Here is a 21,329-nt window from a genome sequence, read left to right on the forward strand (position 1 = left end):
TTGTGACTAAGCAGAACACCCTGCAGACACAATATTCATCAGCTATAAAAAGAGGGGGAATACAGCGCAGGGGAAAGGAATGAACGGGAGTCTGAGAAGTGATGTTGTTGACCTCAACAACTTTTTTATTTAAAAAACCGCACAGAGTCCATTTCTCCTCCACCTTCTCTACCCCCCCTTTTTTTTTTATCAAAATGATGTTGAAGCCTTGGCTTCCGAGCTTTCGCCTAGCTATGCCACTGGACAATTCATCCATGTTGACTTACTTGTAGATCTTACTTATTTGTTTGCTCTAACTGCTTTAGTTTTTTTTTTATTTCCTAAAAATTGACATTTCAGGGGCAATAACTACAAAATGGATTGTCTGATTTTTCTGAAAATATTGCAGGAAATGGATCATAACCTACTGATAATTTTTATCATGTCAGATTTGCTCTAAATGCTTTAGTTTTTTGAGATATAAGCCAAAAACTGTTTTTTACCCAAATTGTTCTTTTTTTAGCAACACGTTTGTTGATGTAAGGTATTTTTAACAAGCATTCTGTGAGTATTGCATGGCAATACATAGTCCCCTACCGGTTACAAATTCATTGTAATGGAACGAAATTCTAACTTGATCTATAACTTGTCATGGTGTAAACTACATAAAAATATCAAGTCAAAATCTTCAAGCATGACGAAAAAAACTGTTGAAAACTGATTATTTAAGTGAATTTTCTATGTCCAAAGACCATAACTCTGCACAAAATTATCAGACTGGAACAAAATTCCAACTTGATCTGTAACTTGTCATGATAATACTATATACTAATTATCAAATCAATATCTTCAAGAATGACAAACAAACTTCCACTAAATTCTTCAAACAATTTACCAAAGAAAAGGAAAAAAATCCAAAATGTCATTTTGTCTTTTAAATTTTTTTTTAAAAATGAGTTATTTCCCTTTGAACAGAAATCTACTAATTAATAATAAGTATTTCATCAAAAAATTAATTCTAGGGAAAGGGCTTTAACTGAACAAAGAGAAAAGCTGAAATCGTGAACATTGAACTTGACCTGTAACTTGTCATGATAAATCAATAAACCAAATATAAAATCAATATCTTCAAGCACGAAGAAAAAAGTCTGGAAAACTGATTTGCCTGACTGACAGACAGACAGACAGACAGACAGACAGACAGACAGACAGACAGATGGACGGAGTGCAAACCTAAAGTCCCCTTCAACTTCGTCGGTAGGGGACTAATAAAGCTTTTGAAATTCGAATACAATTGTATTTCACTGTTACCTATAGGATCAGCTAAGTATACTTTAGTAAGTTTGTAATTTGAATTGAATTGAACATAGTAATGCTTACAGGATCAGCTACGATGACAACTTGTACTGTGGCCTTCCCTGGAGTGTCTAAACTGATAAGATCTGTTAGAATGGTCTGGTTTTCTTCCTTCATCTTACTCTGGATATCAGGCAACTAAAGAAAAGAAAATAAATATTAAAAATCAATTCAGAAATACAATATTTATGAGAAAAAAAATCAAATTTATTGTATAAAAGGTCAGTATACTGTGGACTCATTATTATTCGTTGGATACCAATTTTCATGGATTTTGTAGGTACATGTGAACCACGAAATTGAATGTTCAACGAATAACAAATTTTCTATAGGCTTGTATGCAGACTTCGGCAAAACTACAAAATTAAATATCCACAAACATGCAAGTTTTTCTTAAACCATGAAAATTGGTACCCACGAAAATAAATGAATCCACAGTAGTCTTTGTCGGTCTGAAAGTAAGAATCCATGTTTTTTTGTTTTTTTTTTATACATTCTGCCGTTTTTTCTTCCTTGAAAAGAACCAATGTTGGTGGCAGAACTCTTCTAGAACTGGGTTATATAGAGGTTGACATATGGTATAGACAATAGTCTATTATTTGACCTTAAGATGTATTATCTGCTTTGTGTTGTTGTTCTGTTGTCTCATAGATGTATACATTACATTTCCCTTTATTCATGCGTACAATCTATGTAAATTATATGGTTTTATCTTTTAATGTTGTTTGAATGCTCAGTTATACCATAATATTTTCTAGCAGATTTCAAAGTAGAATTCTATTTACAGTGACTTGATTGTTTCTCTCCTTCCATTGCATTTCATTCAAAATGCTAACCTAATTGCAATTTGTTTTATGAAACAAGAGTGCACATGCTGAAATGTCTTGCCTACTTTACTACTATTGATTTTATGTTGATAGCCCTAAATATAAAGTTTGACTACAAGTATCACATTAACTTATCATGATGCAAGAAAATCAGGTCAAGGTCAGATAAACCAAGTCAGAATTACATGTACACCTTACAATCATTCGATACATTGAATATAGTTGACCTATTCTTATAGTTTTGAGAAAAACAGACCAAAACACAAAAACTTAACATTGAGCAATGAACTGTGAAAACGAGGTCAAGGTCAAATAAAACCTGCCAGACTGACATGTACATCATAAAATATTTCCATACACGAAATAGAACTGACCTATTGCATACAGTATTAGAAAAATAGACCAAAACACAAAAACTTAGCTTTAACCACTGAACCATGAAAATGAGATCAAGGTGAGATGACACCTGCCAGACAGACATGTACACCTTACAATCATTCCATACACCAAATATAGTAGACCTATTGCTTACAGTATCTGAGATATGGACTTGACCGTGAAAACTTCACCTTGTTCACTGATCCATGAAATGAGGTCGAGGTCCGGTGAAAACTGTCCGACAGGCATGGGAACTGTGCAAGGTATGCACATACAAAATATAGTTATCCTATTACTCATAATAAGAGAGAAATTAACATTACAAAAAATCACAACTTTTTTTTCAAGTAGTCACTGAACCATGAAAATGAGGTCAAGGATAAAGGACATATGACAGACGGAAACTTCATAACATAAGGTATCTATATACAAAGTATGAAGCATCCAGGTCTTCAACCTTCTGAAATATTAAGCTTTTAAGTATTTAGCTAACACCAGCCGGATCACTATCCCTATGTCAAGCTTTCTGCGACAAAAGTCGCAGGCTCCACAATAAAACTGTTCAACTGGTTGGAAATTTTAACCAACAGCTGTAGAAACATCCAGTCAAGTTATCAAAGTCTAAAGTGATAAGATAAAGCAATCAAAGTCAAAGTGATAAGATAAAGCAATCAAGTCACAAAAAAATTTGTAAGGGTTCCACGGAACCCAGTGTCTCGCCTACTTTTGCTGTTAATCGCAGGCTCAACAAAAATGAGGAAAAAAATTAATAAAAATATTTCTCTCTGTACTATCTTTTGATTGTAAGTAGCTTCTGTCCAAGTTTGTCCAGGATAGTTTATGAATCTAATAAATGTTTTAAAAACTTAAACTGCAGACTGTATGTAATGTTAACTGGAAGAAAAACTAAGTCCATTTATAAGTAAAATACGGAAAAAATGGAATTTTTTTTTTACAAAATTTACTTGTGAATAGAATATTATCTTATGAGCATAAACAAGCTTCTGTCCAAGTTTGGTAGAAATCCAGGATAGTTTAAGAAAGTTATTAAAATTTCAAAAACTTTAACCACAGAGTGAATATTTGTGGACGCCGATGACGACGGAATGTAGGATCGCTATGTCTCGCTTTTTCGACAAAAGTCGAAGGCTCGACAAAAAAGATCCAAATTTTCATGCTATTATTCAATAGTGACATTTTTTTTATTTTTTCTACTCTGCCTTACACCAGTATTAATTTGACTGGATAAAACCTTGATTATAAGCAAGATACTGTGTCTACTTTACCTCTATTCCTGGACAAGCAAATGCAATTCTTCCAAAAGCTGAGGCATGGTCCACATCTGTTCCTATTTCATACAATTCTAACTTGCACTATAATGACAAGAAAATGTTATATTGAAAATGTCCTCAAATTACTGTCAAAGATAAACATTAAAAGGGAAAATATTAATGAACCCAGTAATCTACTTCAGATTTTTTTCAAAATTGTCTAATTGCTAATCACTGATCTGCTTGACATTCCAGGGGGTAAAACTATGCCGATTCCTTTAATTTTGGAAAACAAAGGATATGGAGTATCAATTCAGGACATGAAAGCACTACCAGGAACAAAACCAAAAGCAAAGAAAAAAGCACTTGTATTGCTGTTCTTCATCTCACTGTCAGTGGGAGGTCTTCAACATGGAGCAAAAACTTTCACATCACTGCAAATTAAAGAACCTTAGTGAGCGTGCTCACATACCCCACGTCCCCACATTGTCATTGGAGAAATAAAATAAGTGTAAGAAAAAATAAAATGCTCCGCTAGGGCGCAGCTTGATACGACCGCAGAGGTCGAACCCTGAACAGTTGGGGCAAGTATGGACATAACATTCAAGCTTGATACAGCACTGAATTTGGATTGTAATTAAATATTTGACACAGCATAGGTTTCTCACACAGAATGAAAGTGGTCTAAGAACTTAAATATTTTTAATTTACCTATTCAAACCATATCATTATTATTTGCTTTTATATATAAATCAGAAATAACCAATTTAAAATGGAAAATTCTAAAGAAAAAAAAGGAAAAAAAAATCCCTCCCCCCAATTTTTTGAACCCCCTTATGATTCATCACCCCAAACTCAATCCCAGCTATCCCTTTGTGGTATGGTACCTTGCAGTACAATTTCAGAGAGATCCATACACTTGAACACAAGTTATTGTCTGGAAACTAGAAAAATGCTTGTTTTTTGGCCCCTTTTTGGCCCTAAATTCCTAAACGTTGAGGGCAATTACCCCCAAACTCAAACCCAGCTTTCCCTTTGTGATATGGAACCTTGCAGTACAATTTCATAAAGATCCATACATTTGAACACAAGTTATTGTCTGGAAACTAGAAAAATGCTTATTTTTGCCCCTTTTTTGGCCCCTTATTCCTAAACTTTTTGGGCAATTACCCTCAAACTCAGATCCAGCTTTCCCTTTGTGATATGGAACCTTGTAGTACAATTTCATAAAGATCCATACACTTACACACAAGTTATTGTCATGAAACTAGAAAAATGCTTGTTTTTTGCCCCTTTTTGGCCCCTAATTCCTAAAATTTGGAGGCAATTACCCCCAAAATCAATCCCAGCATTCCCTTTGTGATATGGAACATTGAGATACAATGTCAGAGAGATCCATACACTTACACACAAATTATTGTCATGAAACTAGAAAAAGCTTGTTTTTTGCCCCTTTTTGGCCCCTAATTCCTAAAATTTGGACACAATTACCCCCAAAATCAGTCCCAGCATTCCCTTTGTGATATGGAACCTTGTGGTACAATGTCAGAGAGATCCATACACTTAGACACAAGTTATATCTGGAAGTTACAAAAATTCGTAAGGGTTCCGCGGAACCCAGTGTCTCGCCTACTTTTTCTGTTAATCGCAGGCTCAACAAAAATGAGGAAGTAAATCAATAAAAATATTCCTCTTGATACTATCTTTTGATTGTAAGAAGTTTCTGTCCAAGTTTGGTAAAAATCCAGGATAGTTTATGAATCTAATAAATGTTTAAAAACTTTATCTGCAGACTGAATGTAATGTTAACTTGAAGAAAACAAAATTTCGTTCTAGATACTAGCATTCGATCATAAACAAGCTTCTGTTAAAGTTTGGTGCAAATCCAAAATAGTATAAGAAAGTTATTAAAATTTAAAAAACTTTAACCACAGAGTGAATGTGTTGTTTCCTGACAGGAAATCTAAGTCCATTTAAAAGTAAAATACGGAAAAAATGGATTTATTATTTTACAAAATTTCCTTCTAGATACTAGCTTTTGATCATAAACAAGCTTCTGTCCAAGTTTGGTACAAATCCAAAATAGTATAAGAAAGTTATTAAAATTTTAAAAACTTTAACCACAGAGTGAATGTGTTGTTTCCTGGCAGAAAATCTAAGTCCATTTAAAAGTAAAATACAGAAAAAATGGATTTATTATTTTACAAAATTTCCTTCTGGATACTATCTTATGATCATAAACAAGCTTCTGTCCAAGTTTGGTAGAAATCCCAGGATAGTTTAAGAAAGTTATTAAAATTTTAAAAACTTTAACCACAGAGTGAATGTAATATTTCCCGGCAGAAAAACTAAGTCCATTTATAAGTAAAATACTGAAAAAATGGAATTTTATTTTTACAAAATTTACTTCTGGATACTATCTTATGATCATAAACAAGCTTCTGTCCAAGTTTGGTAGAAATCCAAGGTAGTTTAAGAAAGCTATTAAAATTTTAAAAACTTTAACCACAGAGTGAATGTAATATTTCCCGGCAGAAAAACTAAGTCCATTTATAAGTAAAATACGGAAAAAATGGAATTTTATTTTTACAAAATTTACTTCTGGATACTATCTTATGATCATAAACAAGCTTCTGTCCAAGTTTGGTAGAAATCCAAGGTAGTTTAAGAAAGTTATTAAAATTTCAAAAACTTTAACCACAGAGTGAATATTTGTGGACGCCGCCGCCGACGACGCCGACGGAATGTAGGATCGCTATGTCTCGCTTTTTCGACTAAAGTCGAAGGCTCGACAAAAATGCTTATTTTTGGCCCCTTTTTGGCCCCTAATTCCTAAACTGTGGGTACTATTACCCCCAAAATCAATCCCTACCTTCCTTTTGTAGTATTGAACCTTATGGTAAAATTTCATTGAGATCCATTCACTTAAACTAAAGTTAGAGTGCGAAAACTAATGTGTCTTCGGACGCGGTCGTATAAAAATTGTATCAGAATAAAAATTGTATCAGAAAAAATAAAATGCTCTGCTTGGCGCAGCTTGATACGACCGCAGAGGTCGAACCCTGAACAGTTGGGGCAAGTATGGACACAACATTCAAGTTTGATACAGCTCTGAATTTGGATTGTGATTAAATATTTGACACAGCATACGGTAGGTTTCTGACACAGAATGATTGTGGTCTAAGAACTTAATTTTTTTTAATTTACCTATTATGGTCCAATATCCAAAATCTAAATACATGGTTAGATTCAGCATATCAAAGAATCCAAAGAATTCAATTTTTGATGTAATTAAAACAAAGTTTAATTTTGGACCCTTTTGACCTCAATGTGGACCAATTTGATAACGGGGCCCAAAAATCAAAATACATGGTTAGATTCAGCATATCAAAGAACCCCATATATTCAATTTTTGTTGAAATCAAACAAAGTTTAATTTTGGACCCCAACTTGAACCAACTTGAAAACTGGGCCCATAATAAAAAATCTAAACACATGTTTAGATTCAGCATATCAAAGAACCCCAAGAATTCAATTTTTGTTAAAATCAAACTAAGTTTAATTTTGGACCCTTTGGACCTTAATGTAGACCAATTTAAAAAACGGGACCCAAAATTAAAAATCTAAATACTGTGGATTCATTTATTTTCGTGGGTACCAATTTTCGTGGATTAGTGAAAATTTGCATGTTCGTGGATATTTAATTTCGTGGTTTGACCAAAAGTCTGAGTACAAGCCTATACAAAATATGTCATTCGTTGAACATTTAATTTCGTGGTTCAGTTGTACCCACGAAATCCACAAAAAATGGTATCCAACGAATAATAATGAATCCACAGTACACGGTTAGATTTGGCATATCAAAGAACCCCAATAATTCAATTTTTGATGAAATAAAACAAAGTTTAATTTTGGACCCTTTTGACCTCAATATGAACAAATTTGTTAGGGGGGCCCACAAATAAAAATCTAAATACATGGTTAGATTCAGCATATCAAAGTACCCATATATTCAATTTTTGTTGAAATCAAACAAAGTTTAATTTTGGACCCCAATTTGGACCAACTTGAAAACTGGGCCCGAAATCAAAAATCTCAATACATGTTTAGATTCAGCATATCAAAGAACCCCATATATTCAATTTTTGTTAAAATCAAACTAAGTTTAATTTTGGACCCTTTGGACCTTTATGTAGACCAATTTGAAAACTGGACCCAAAATTAAAAATCTAAATACACGGTTAGATTTGGCATATCAAAGAACCCCAATAATTCAATTTTTGATGAAATAAAACAAAAGTTTAATTTTGGACCCTTTTGACCTCAATATGAACCAATTTGATAGCAGGGCCCACAAATAAAAAATCTAAATACATGGTCAGATTCAGCATATCAAAGAACCCCATATATTAAATTTTTGTTGAAATCAAACAAAGTTTAATTTTGGACCCTAATTTGGACCAACTTGAAAACTGGGCCCGAAATCAAAAATCTAAATACATGTTTAGATTCAGCATATCAAAGAACCCCATATATTCAATTTTTGTTAAAATCAAACTAAGTTTAATTTTGGACCCTTTGGACCTTAATGTAGACCAATTTGAAAACTGGACCCAAAATTAAAAATCTAAATACACGGTGAGATATGGCATAACAAATAAATAAATGTGGTCAAAGATTTTACAAATCTAATGCGCCATACTTTGCAATTAAAGATTACTTCGTGAAATTTTTCAATATTTGAAATTTGAAAAAAAAATAATATTTGAAGAATAATTCTTTTTAATTTCTGAAATCTGAAATAAGAAAAAATTGACCCCCCACAATTTCTTTTTACCCCCCCCCCCCCCCTTTTCCCCCAAAATCTTTCCCTCAAGATATGGTCATAATCTCAATTCAAATTTCCAATGGAATTTGCAACCATAATTACCCATTTAAATTTACAATAGTGCTAACTTAATCTATTTTATAATAGAATTTAAAATATGGTGTCAAATCTTTCATATGAATTTTTTGGTAAAAATAAAAAAGATGCAACATTTGCAGATATTTTTACTGGTCTTCCTTTATAAATATGCATTTCTTTAAACATAATTTGAAAGCAGTGTAAGGGAAGTAATCAAAACGTTGTATGTGGATTACCTCCCTTACACTGTTTTTAATTGTCTTAATTGTTCATTAACCATTACTTAATACATAATTTAAAAGCAGTTTAAGGGAGGTAATTCAAATGATGTATTTGATTTATCTCCCTTACACTGCTTTTAATTATGTTTTGTACTAAAGTATTTGTCCATATACAAAAGCTTGTATTTTGCTCCTTTTTTGGCCCCTTATTCCTAAAATTTTGAGGCAATTACCCCCAAAATCAATCCCAACATTCCCTTTGTGATATGGAACCTTGTGGTACAATGTCAGAGAGATCCATACACTTACACACAAGTTATGTCTGGAAGTTACAAAAATGCTTATTTTTGGCCCCTAATTCCTTAACTGTTGGTACCATAACCCCCAAAATCAATCCCCACCTTCCTTTTGTGGTATTGAACCTTATGGTAAAATTTCATAGAGATCCATTCACTTAAACTAAAGTTAGAGTTCGAAAACCAATGTGTCTTCGGACGACGACAACGCCGGACGACGACAGCGACGCGAACGTCATACCAATATACTATCGCAAAATTTTTTTGTGGTCGTATAAAAATTGAATCATAATTTCCTGTCAATATGCACATCTACATAGTATGTCCTTATTGTCTAAACAGTTTCATGAAATTCTGTTGTGTGGTTTGAGAGGAGTTGCGATGACAAAAGGTTGCAGTAATATATTGGGCAAATAAGTTCAAAGGGGCGTAACTCCTGGAAAAAAAATTGAATCGTAATTTCCTGTCGATATGCACATCTATGTAGTATGTCCTTATTATCTGAAAAGGTTTCATGAAATTCTGTTGTGTGGTTTGAGAGGAGTTGCGATGACAAACTGTTGCAGTAGTACATTAAAGTAAATAAGTTCAAAGGGGCGTAACTCCTAGAAAAAGAATTGAATCGTAATTTCCTGTCGATATGCACAACTACATAGTATGTCCTTATGATCTAAAAAGGTTTCGTGAAATTCTGTTGTGTGGTTTGAGAGGAGTTGCGATGACAAGAAACAGGACTGACGGACTGACGGACTGACGGACTGACAGACTGACGGACTGACGGACGGACAGACGGACGGGTCAAAAACATTATACCCTCTGCAACTCGTTGCGTGGGGTATAATTAAGGACCTTAGCACTAGTATGAACAGAATTTTTACTAGAGGCTGATCACAACTGTCCATTGAAGAACAGAGCTGCAGAGTAATATAAACAATTTATACTTTATATCTGGCAAAGAAAACTAACAAATACTGGCATAGGTAGGTAGACAATCTCACTGTAACATGCATAACCAATACAAACAATTAACCATGGGCCACAAAAAAATAAATGTTAGATGATTGTATAGTGATAAATATTCATTATTGCAGTTGATTCAGTATTATACTAGTATCATGTGATGTCTCAGTCATAACATTCACAAACTTGTTTTGAAAAGTGAATTTTGCAAAAATAAAATTGATAAAATTCTTTCAGAAATTAAAGATAGTGAAATTATTTTTTTTCATTACTGTACTGACAAACCTTTTATATTAATAAAGAGAAAATAGTTGGATACTGAAGACTGGAAGTTTAAGCAATTAAAGGTGTTGGGTATAAATCAATGAGACAGCAACCCAACAAAAAAAGAATAAAAATAACAAAATCTGACAAATGACCATTTCAATAATATCTGGTTCCTACATGCTCTGCAGTTATATAAAAAAAAAAAGATCGGATTAATGTACATTATCAATTGATTATTTTGGAATTTGAAACTAGATACACACACAATGATTTCTGAAGTTGATTCTCATTAGGTTAAATAGTGTTAAGAGAAGATTTTATATGGTTTGTCCCCTAAAACTTTCATTGAAAAGCATCATGGATTAGAATGAAGTAATTACATAAATTCAACAAAGACAAAATTTCTACAAGAACTGTTTCTATTTTTTTCAGATAAAATATTATACTGTAAATTCAGAAATTATTGCATTTATTTATTATTGCTATTTTTGAAGAATGGACAAAAATGCGAGACTAATTATTGTGATTTCAGGAAAATCTGCATACTGATGTGTGTATAAGATATCTGAATGCGAGTTCTAATTATTGCGATACTCACCTAGTAGCATTATTCGCAATAATAAAAACCTCGCAATAATTTCTGAATTTACAGTATTATATTGTGGCAGTATACAAACCTGATTATCATCATACCCTAACACAGCTGTCTTATTGTCTTGTGAAAAAACCTTCATACCACACAATCTTGTCCAATAATCTGCAATATTAAATGTCTTATTTGTGAAAACTTCACTTATAAATAAGATAATACATTATGGTGGTCTAAGCCTTCCAATTGATATTTTATAGTGTGTCTTTCTATGTTGTGATTTTATACTATTGATTCAGAAAAGGGAGAAGGTTTGGTACCATTAAAATGTTTAATCCCGCTGCAAATGTTTGCACCTGTCCTAAGTCAGGAATCTGATGTACAGTAGTTGTCGTCTGTTTATGTAGTTCATACGTGTTTCTCGTTTCTCGTTTTTATATAGATTAGACCGTTGGTTTTCCCGTTTGAATGGTTTTACACAAGTAATTTTGGGGCCCTTTATAGCTTGCTGTTCGGTGTGAGCCAATGCTCCGTGTTGAAGGCTGTACCTTGACCTATAATGTTTTACTTTTATAAATTGTTACTTGGATGGAGAGTTGTCTCATTGGCACTCATACCACATCTTCCTATATCTAATCAAAGAAAGACAACTCTATTGGTCTATGTGTCTAGATCACATTCCTGTCACTTACTACATGTATTAAAATTTAACTATATTCAAGGTTAGTATCTTCACAAAAACACTTATCTTTATACAAAAAACCTTACAATTTAAATGTACTCTTTAATGTTCAACCAGTTGTAATCAATAAAAGTCAGGTAAAAACATATGTTTGAATGGGTACTATAAATAACTTTATCAGATGTCAGAGGTAAACATTTATAATTTGTGCTTTTAAATAGCAGGAATTAAAATGGGCAGACTTATTGTAGAGAATGGTGTTTTACTGTCTAAATGTAAAGGTCAGTTTCCTGTAGTATATATGTGATGCAGTTGTTAATGAGACAGTGACATCTTCAAGAAACTAGATTAGAAGTTAACAAATAAAATGTGACTGTACTGTAAAGCATTCAACAAATAGCTCCCAATAGCCTATTACTGACAGCAAGGATGTATATTTTAGTAATATAGATCCTTGTGAATTTCTTTTTTTTTTTTTTTTTTGTCTTTCTAATAACATAGCCTACAAAGCTAAAACTGCTAAGCATTATTGTTCAACAGGATTTTATCAGACCATGGAAGTAATATTGAGAGGAATAACAACATCGTCACTTCAAAGGTTTCATCTGCTTTACCGCCCATCTTTCGATAACTCGTTAATTGGTTTAATATATGGCATGGTAATTGACTACTCGGCATGTGATAGATCAAATCACTGACACTTTCCAGTTATTGTCGTGTTCACGGAAATATATGAACAAACCGGATGTTGTCATAAAAACTAAGGAAGTCAAAATTGTCTGAAGTTATCTTTGAAAACCATCAATAACGGTTTAAAAAAAACTATAGTTTGTAAAGATGGAGGACGTTCCCGATGAAATTTTTGATGACTTTGAAACTTCGGAAACTGAAACCGAAGTTTATTGCCATTGCAAATCAGATGCAGTGGCTGATTTAATAGAATGTGAGGGTCCAGACTGTAAAATTAAGTTTTACCATATACGCTGTGTTGGATTAAATGTTTCAATAGATGACGGACCTTCAGATTGGGTGTGTTATGAGTGTCTTGGACATGACAAACCAATTGTAGTCTAGGGTATGTTAATTTTTACAAAAGTTTTTTTTATTCTGTGCATACATGTGTGTCAGAATACATATTTGGCAAACACTTATTTTTTACATGTAGACATCAAAGACGAATAAATTGTAAAGTGTTTTATTCATTGTATAACATTGATACAGGAATCATAGTTTTATATAATAGCCTGCTATATCATTTATTAGTATCTAATACTTTTTTATGAATAATATAAGTTAAAATTTAGAATATTGACACACTGTAACATTGTTCTTTAAAACATACATGTTAAAATGTAAATTGATATAAATTGACGGGATGACAAATATCAAATTTATTTATTACCCATAAAATATATGAAAATTTTATGGCAAATCAATATTTTGAGCATTTGTCAAAATGTTCAATTTTTTTATGTTTGATTTGTTTTAATTTTCAGAAAAAGAAAAGAAGTCTTCCAAACCAAAAAAAACTAAGTCCGGGAATACTGTAAAGGAATATGGTAAGCTGCTATAATATTGTCCAAAAAAATGTTTTTTTACGGTACATTTTCATTTTGGGAAGAAGTGTTTAGGAAATAATTTTTGCCTTTTTTTTACGTCATCGATATGACTTTAATTGGACAGTAAAACCCTTCTTTTTGGCTTATCTAGATATTCATCCACACCTTGTAAAGTCTAAGTAGGTACTGGTAGTCCAAAATTTTTAGCCCTATACACTGTATATGGTTTACCGATAAAGTAGATCCTTCCTTTCGTATTCTTTGTCCGGAATATGCATGAAATATTTGCCACTGGACATAAAACATACAACATAATACATTTGCATGTATTATTGAAGAAAGGGATATTTTGTGTACATTGTGTACAAAATGTATGTTAATGAGACAACAACCCAAGGACAAAAATAATCATTGATATCTGGCAATATATAGTCTTTAACGATGGACACCTAGATCTCGTTTCTGTAGCAATGATTATCATTCTGACTTTTCAGCCTTTATCTATGCCAATTATTATTTATGTTTCTATTTTTCCAGCATTCACATTAGAGAAAGCTAAAGAAAGTGCCAAGACAGTTGTGCTTGATACTTTAAAAACTATAAGTTCAGAGTCGTTTTGTAAACCCAATGACAAACGATATGTTGACCGTAACTGTAGAAAAATTGGAAAACAGTAATGCAGCAAATGAAAATTGTGAAATGTTAATTCAGCATATTTGGCCATCTGTTATTGAAGGCGACAACAGTAAGCAGCAAATTTCAACACGACTTGAAAAAAAAGCTGCATCCTTCCATCAAATTAGAGGGTCTGCAGACATAAAATTGACATTTATAAGTTTTATGGACAACTTAGAAATTGAAAATTATTCAACCCGAATTTGTAGATTAGTATTGCAATTTCTTCTACAACAATTGTTTCAGGAACTTATGAAGAAACGACACCCTATTCCTTCAACATCAGGAGAAAAAACATCTGTTTTGACCATTACTGAATCTGAAGAACAGGCCTTAAGATTTACTGCAGGATATATATGTAGAAAGTTATCACGTCATTTCGCAAAATATCAAAGAAATCCTATGTATGCACAGTGTTGGGACATTATCAAAAACTTTAAGATTTCTGAATCTGAAGTTGACACAAGAAATTTACTCTCCTATACAAAAGAATGGCTTATCCTTGTTAATAGGGGTGGACTTTTCTCTGTAAGTGATCCTGTCTACATATTTTTTAAAGAAATGGAAATCATTATTCGCTCCAATTTAAATAGAGCATCTTCAAGTCTGCATGTCACAAAGGATGAGCTCCACCAGCAGATTGGGGATAGTGAGTCAGTGAACCAGGCTTTTATGGAATTGATGACGCAAACAGAGAGTGATGACATTAAATTATATCTTCTTAATAAATTTATTACAAGCTGGGTGAATCTTAGACTGAAAGCATTTGCAAATGTATATTAAGAAAAAACAAGAGAATTCAATATCACGAAAATCACAAAAAAGTATGAGAAAAGAATTAAATAAGGAAAATTAAACAACCTCAAAATATTGTTGTACATTTTGTAGCTATATGAAATAAAATTAAGACCGATGTCTTATATGAATTATGTTATAAATTAAACACTCTTATAAAATATACATCAATGTCTGTTGTGTTTCCGTTTGCTTAATGGTGCTTCAATCGGCTGTGTGTTTTGTCTTGTCTGACAGTTTCCTCTTGTAGATGCCATTACTGCAGGAGCATTTGCAACTTGCAACTTTAATGCATTGTTTTGAAATTGCCTAACAGTAGGATTATCACAAAATCCTCCCATGCCCCTCTGCTTTGAAAAGTATTCCTCAAGTGGATCTTGGTTAAACTTCTCGCTCAACAGGAATCGAACATTTGGCAGCAGAAGCAGTTGCTTTCCCAACTCCACAAATGAGTTAACTGAAAAAGAAATGAGTAAAATTATTAATTTCACCTTGTTTATAGTGATGAGGTCAATAAACATATTAACTAACCATAAAAACAGTCAAAATTTGTCTTAATCCTAGCACAATTATTCAGATAATATTTATCTGCAATGTAAAAGAATGATAAATTATTTGAAATAAACTTTTTCAAAAATAAGAATTTACCCGTTATTCTCAGTCCTTCAAGGGTTACCCTGCTAAGGCAAAGTTTTTTTTTTTTTCCTTTTTACTAAGATTTGCTTGAATTTCTCCTTCTTGCTCCCATCTGGCTAGAAACTTTAGGAAATCCTCCTCTAGCCACTGTTGCAAAAAAAAGTAATGCAAAACTTATTTTGCTAAGCAAGTTTTTTTCATTAAAACAATTTTATAGATATGACTATACAAAATGTAGGTAAAATCTGATGAGACAACATTCAAAACAGAAAAAACGAAAAGCATGACAATAAGTATTTTTATCTTACGATAATCATGACATGAAGCCTTTAAAAGCTTCCTACCATATGTATGAGTTTTGTTTATTGTTGAAGAGATTCAGAGCCATATTACTGCATCCACAATGGATAGGTGGATCATTGCAAACCATACCACATCTCCTTATTTTCATTTGGATCCTGGGTACAATGTATGTACATGTATTCTTAAGTCTAATGATACATTTTAACTTCTTTGAAAGAGCTTTTAAGATCTCAGGGTCTACTAGTATATCACAAATCAAAAGAAAACTTAATTCTTTAGTACTAAGAACATTTATACAAACCTTAAATCTCCAATCATTGATATCAGTGTATGGTGCACAAGTTGGTTTCCTCTGAAAGATGCCTGAATTGGTATTTGACACATTCAGGCAATCGAAAAATTTATCAAACATTCTTATGAAAAGTTGTGTTGACTCAGTTTCTGGGTTGCCTTTGAGCTGTAGGGCATTTGCAACGCTGGAGCTATGAATCTGAAAAGAATTATAACAGAAATAAAACACAACTGAAATTAAAATACTGATATTTAAAAGACCATATGTATATAAAATAAATATAATTTTCCTTCCTATTCTGTATTTAAAAAAAGGCCAAATGTCTATTGTCTCTTTGGAGTTTAATATTTTTTTACCACATGCACTAGTACAGAGTACTAGTATATAAAAAACAAAAACTAACCTGTACTGCTAATTTGACTCTCATTCTCAAAGTTGGCGTTAGATGAAGATGTTCATAAGTGATCCGAGGAAGAAGCCGCAAACCCATTCCATGGATATCGCCTTCCACGAGTGTTACTATCTGTGACCTGATTCTGAACAGTATACAAGTCCAGACTTCACTTTCACTTCATCAAACAGCAACGAAATATTCTGTTTCAGGGGGTCATCTAAGATGCTATAGTCCAGTAAAGCTCTGTCGATCACGTCAGTATTCCAGCCACTTCCTGTACTAGTAAACTTTGTATAATCCCGGAGTGTATTCTCATGTGGAAGTGTTAGTACGTTGCTTTTCTTAACCATTCTGTAAGCAGATGGAGATTTTGAATGCAAAGCTATGCACCACCTTAACAAAGTTGGATGCCATCTCATTTGCTTCAGATTTGACTTTGTTGCCGCTTCTAGTTGCTGTTTCCAAAGAATGTATTGTGGACTATTTTCTTTAAATTTTGATAACGCAATGTCATTATTTTTTTTCATTATGCTTACAAAAGACTCTGAAATTCCAACGTCCAACTTCACTCCTAACTTGTCGCAGTATTTAGATAACTGTTCTTTTAGACTGTCCATTTTTCTTTTAAGACTTCTTATTTCATCCCTTGAGTTCAATACTCTCTCTTTCAACTGACCAGTTGTCATGTAATCAAGTCTGTGCTTTAGCTTTGTTTCTGATGAATTGTTTTTCATTCTTCTACGTTGCATGAAGAGGTTTGGCCGGAAAACTTGACATTTTGAACATCTTTCTTGCTGGCTATCACATAACATACCACACGCAACTGTGCGTATTGTTGTTCCATGTGCTAAATTTTCTTCAGATGCTAATAATATATCTTCTGTGTTTCTAAATGTTGCTAGTGTGTTACATGTGTTAGGATACCGATAACGACAAATATCAGAAAAGTCATTGTTTTCTGGGCAAATCTTCATACATGTAATTTTCTTCGTCAACTTTTCAACAATTGATGCATCATTGATACTTGTGCTATCTTAAGAATATTTTCAAATTTAACAACTTTTTCTAAGACTATGATTCTGCAGTTCAGGTCGGAGTCAATAAATATGCTAAAAAGAACTTTATCCTCCTGCAATTTCATAAAACATCTTGAACCATCTTGAATGTTAGAAACCCATCCTAATTCGTTTGCCAATGATTCAATACCTTACCAAGTACTGTTTGTTTTCACTTGTGACTGGGACAAGCTGTCGCATGATTCAATTGCCACTACCTCAATGTTGATTTTGACTTTCTTTTTCTTATTAACGTCTTTTCTCCATCTTACTAATTTAAGCTGACAGCTTTCACATATGAAATTTGAAAAAAAGGAGGATCATTTTCAATTTCAATATTTCATGTTAGTTTAATGTCCCTTGCGTGATTTGATTTTTCACAAGGCAAATGACGATGTGTGGTCTTCTTTTCTAATTTTCCACATAAACGGCAGTCAAATTCAAACTCCATTTCTAAAAGTTAAGAAGATAATTTTACAAATTGTATGCCTTAACATGGAAGTAGAATGAAAATTAATATACTACTTTCATGGCCTTATAAACAACCTTGTATTGAACAGTCTTCTATACACTATCATCTGATCAATTAAAACAACTTTAACCTTCAATTACTATACTCTTTTAATTTGTACACAAAATTTAAAATGACTCACTAAAAATAAAACTGCCGATAGAAATAGCGTCATGCTCTCTTTGTTTGATTGTTTTTCTCTTTCTTGAAATGTGTTAATGTTATCAAAACTTTTTTTTTTAAATTTATATAAATTTTAATACGGTAGCACCACTAACCATTTTAATTTCATGTTTCAATAAAGTATTTTATGACTTTTATTTCATGTAAGTCTAAATTATTTGAAAGTTAATATTTTTTCTAATGCTCAATAAACTTGGAACATTTCAACAGTAAAATATCATATGTCTAGATCTGTCTACATTATTTTGTTATACATCATGTGAACCCTGATCGCATCATCTTTATTACCTGTTTTTACTTGAGATCCGCTTTCAACCGGAAAATGCTTTTAAATCAGTTTAAAACAAACAGTAAAAAGCCAAAATATGCAAAAATAATTACAACTTACCATGTTAAGCTGTTGTAGTTTATACAATTCTCGTCCGTTTTTCAAGTTTTTTTCACCATTCGATTTCTTTCTAAAGGTAGAAGTTCTATGTGATACAGCGCTACCTTGTTATTAATAAACTAGGGATTTCCCACAGGTGCGCTATAATTACCGGACTCGATAAAACCATGTGACTGATAAGAAATTCCAGATGCTATTTTAGAACCGCGGTATCACAGATAGTAACCAAAAGGGGTCTTACTGCTGAGACTATAATTGGATAAAATCGTATGACTTTAGTACAGAGCTCTACATGCCATTAATACATGCTAATTAGTCGTTGTTATTCCTTTTAAATATTACTGTAAATTCAGAAATTATTGCGATGTTTTAATTATTGCGAAAAATGCAACAGGGTTATAATCGCAATAGTTTAAACTAGCATTTTGAAATTTTTTATATGAATTAAACAGGATTTTTCTCAATATCGCAAAAATTAAAATCCCATTTTAGTCTAAAATGACAAAATCGCAATAATAAATGCACGCAATAATTTCTGAATTTACAGTACTTCCATGCTCAGACTGAAGAATGATTGATAAATGGTTCATAACTGATCACTTACCCAAAGTTTATTTACTGGTAACAGAACTAATGGGTTCAATATGATTTACCAGGACAACCCTCACTGGTCAGTAAGTCTATTATTTATGTAGACTAATTACAAGAAATAAATTTAGTTAAAGGGGCATTAGCTATATGAATTGGACAAAAAAATAAAATATTTTTTGTTTTGTTTTAAACATTTATAAAAGCAGAATAAAGAAATAATATTTCGCTATACTAAGCAGTCAGTTTGGTTCAATTTTGTCAAAATAAACTAAAATATATCACTGTTGTATTACTGACTTGCAAGTCAATAAATCAACTCATTAGAATCCGTATTTATGTAACCTTTAACTTCAAATTTGGACGAGATGGGCAGGGCATGTATTTAGCATGTGGTGGTCAGCATGTTCATTCATTATGTCAACATTGAAAGGTGAAAAAACAGAAGACACTAGGAATAACTATTTCGTTGACTGACCCATCTCACAATAAAGAGCTGCGCCATGAGCGCATTATATGCCCGTCGCCAACTGGACAGTTTTCGACAATTTTTCAACTAATAAAGTTTCACAACTCTGCAATGTCATATCAGAAATTTATAAAAAACAAAAGGGAGCTTATTTCAATAGATATAAACAAGTCACCAAAGTTTCATGATAACTACTAAAAGCATTTTTGAGTTAATGTCCGAAATACTGGAAAATCCCCCCTTTTTTTATGACTAAAGTCCCAATACTCCAATATGTAAAATCAGAAAATTTTAAATTTCAAAAGGGAACTTATGTCAATATATAAACAATTCACCAAAGTTTCATGAAAATTGGTCAAAGAATTTTTTTCGGTTATAGTCTGTAAACTGGAAAAATCCTGCATTTTTTAAGAAATGCCATAACTCGGAAATTGAAAATCTAAAATTTATTAAAATCAAAAGGGAGCTTACGTCAATAGATATAAATAATTCACCAAAGTTTCATGAAATTGGTGAAAGGGTTTTTGAGTTACTGTCCGACATGTTGACGACGGACCGACAGACGGACAACAGTATACCATAATACGTCTCGTAAACAGACGTATAAAACTTTATTCTTAATTTCTTATACAGGTAAAACCATGATTTACATATATTTTTTAACCTATAACATGAAATCAAACAGACCTAGAAAAATAAATGGATAATTAGATGGCATCTGGCCTAAAATATGTATGAAATGCTGATACAATTTACAGCAAGCCCATGCATTGTTAATTGTTTCTTTTAGACTTTAGATAATTTGGATATATGTTTTAGTACGTTATAAATAAAATATGAGAATTGTGGTAAACATGAATTTGACAGGTAATGCTTCTTTACGTTGATTATAGCAAATAAAATTGGCCATGCACATATACATAGAGACAACTTTTATTTAACAAAAAATGTTGATGTTAAATATCATTTATTCAATTGTTAAAGTTATTGAAACAAAAAATACATTGGTTTAATGTAACCTAAATGCCATTTAATAGTGAGAAGTGTTACAAAATAAAGAAGTATGATAGCAATGTTCAGCTTAATAAAGGTTCTCCTCTATTAGAGACAATCTTTGGTATACGTATATTTTTTAAATGTTCTCTTCCCAAATCCCTGTCATTGTGACTGAGTTGTCATGTATGTGAAATAACGGATCAATCCTATTGAAGAGAATTGATATGGTATATTTCTACAAGTCCTTCTCCAACAAAATGGTCCCGAATTTTTTTTTTTTTGGTGATTATCAAACTCATCTAAATTCTGATAAGTTGAGATCTTCATATAAATGTGAAGAGGATCTGATATGAATTGAAGGCTGTATCTTTGCAACAAAAATTAATTCAGAATATTTTTACAAGTCCTCCTCATGAAAGGTTCTCTTGATCATATTTTCTTATTATTGAACTCATCCATGATTTTGCTGATTAGAATTTCCCTCATTCATAATTGAAGAGGATCTGACAAAAAATTCGTGAGAGTTCGGCGGAACCCAGTGTCTCGCCTACTTTTGCTGTTAGTCGCAGGCTCAACAAAAATGGGTAAAAAAATATTAAAAATTTTCCTCTAGATACCATCTTATGATTGTAAGAAGTTCTATTCAAGTTTGGTAAAAATCCAAGAGGGTTTATGAATCTAATAAATGTTTTAAAAACTTTAACTGCAGGCTGTACGTAATGTTAACTGGAATAAAACTAAGTCCATTTATAA

At 32.3% G+C, this 21,329-nt stretch overlaps 1 protein-coding gene, 1 long non-coding RNA gene and 1 pseudogene across 3 annotated transcripts in view; 1 reads left to right on the forward strand and 2 right to left on the reverse strand.

The window, feature by feature from the left end:
• Nucleotides 1-21,329, reverse strand: part of LOC127712482 (glyoxalase domain-containing protein 4-like) — a 62,092-nt gene that overhangs the window by 11,664 nt on the left and 29,099 nt on the right. For both annotated transcript variants that reach the window (XM_052218944.1, XM_052218945.1), the window contains 3 exons: nt 11,139-11,218; nt 3,827-3,913; nt 1,360-1,473 (listed from right to left, as the gene is read on the reverse strand). In XM_052218944.1, coding sequence (XP_052074904.1) covers nt 1,360-1,473; nt 3,827-3,913; nt 11,139-11,218 — 281 coding nt within the window. The remainder of the gene's footprint in view (nt 1-1,359; nt 1,474-3,826; nt 3,914-11,138; nt 11,219-21,329) is intronic.
• On the forward strand, nt 13,231-14,879 carry LOC127712481 (uncharacterized; annotated as a pseudogene).
• On the reverse strand, nt 14,994-16,187 carry LOC127712492 (uncharacterized). The gene is made up of 3 exons (XR_007987100.1): nt 16,002-16,187; nt 15,410-15,544; nt 14,994-15,218 (listed from the first exon to the last, which is right to left on the reverse strand). It is a non-coding gene; the product is annotated as an uncharacterized LOC127712492 (long non-coding RNA).

The sequence above is a fragment of the Mytilus californianus genome, unplaced genomic scaffold (genome assembly GCF_021869535.1).
Source record: "Mytilus californianus isolate M0D057914Y unplaced genomic scaffold, xbMytCali1.0.p SCAF_8, whole genome shotgun sequence".
NCBI lineage: Eukaryota > Metazoa > Mollusca > Bivalvia > Mytilida > Mytilidae > Mytilus > Mytilus californianus.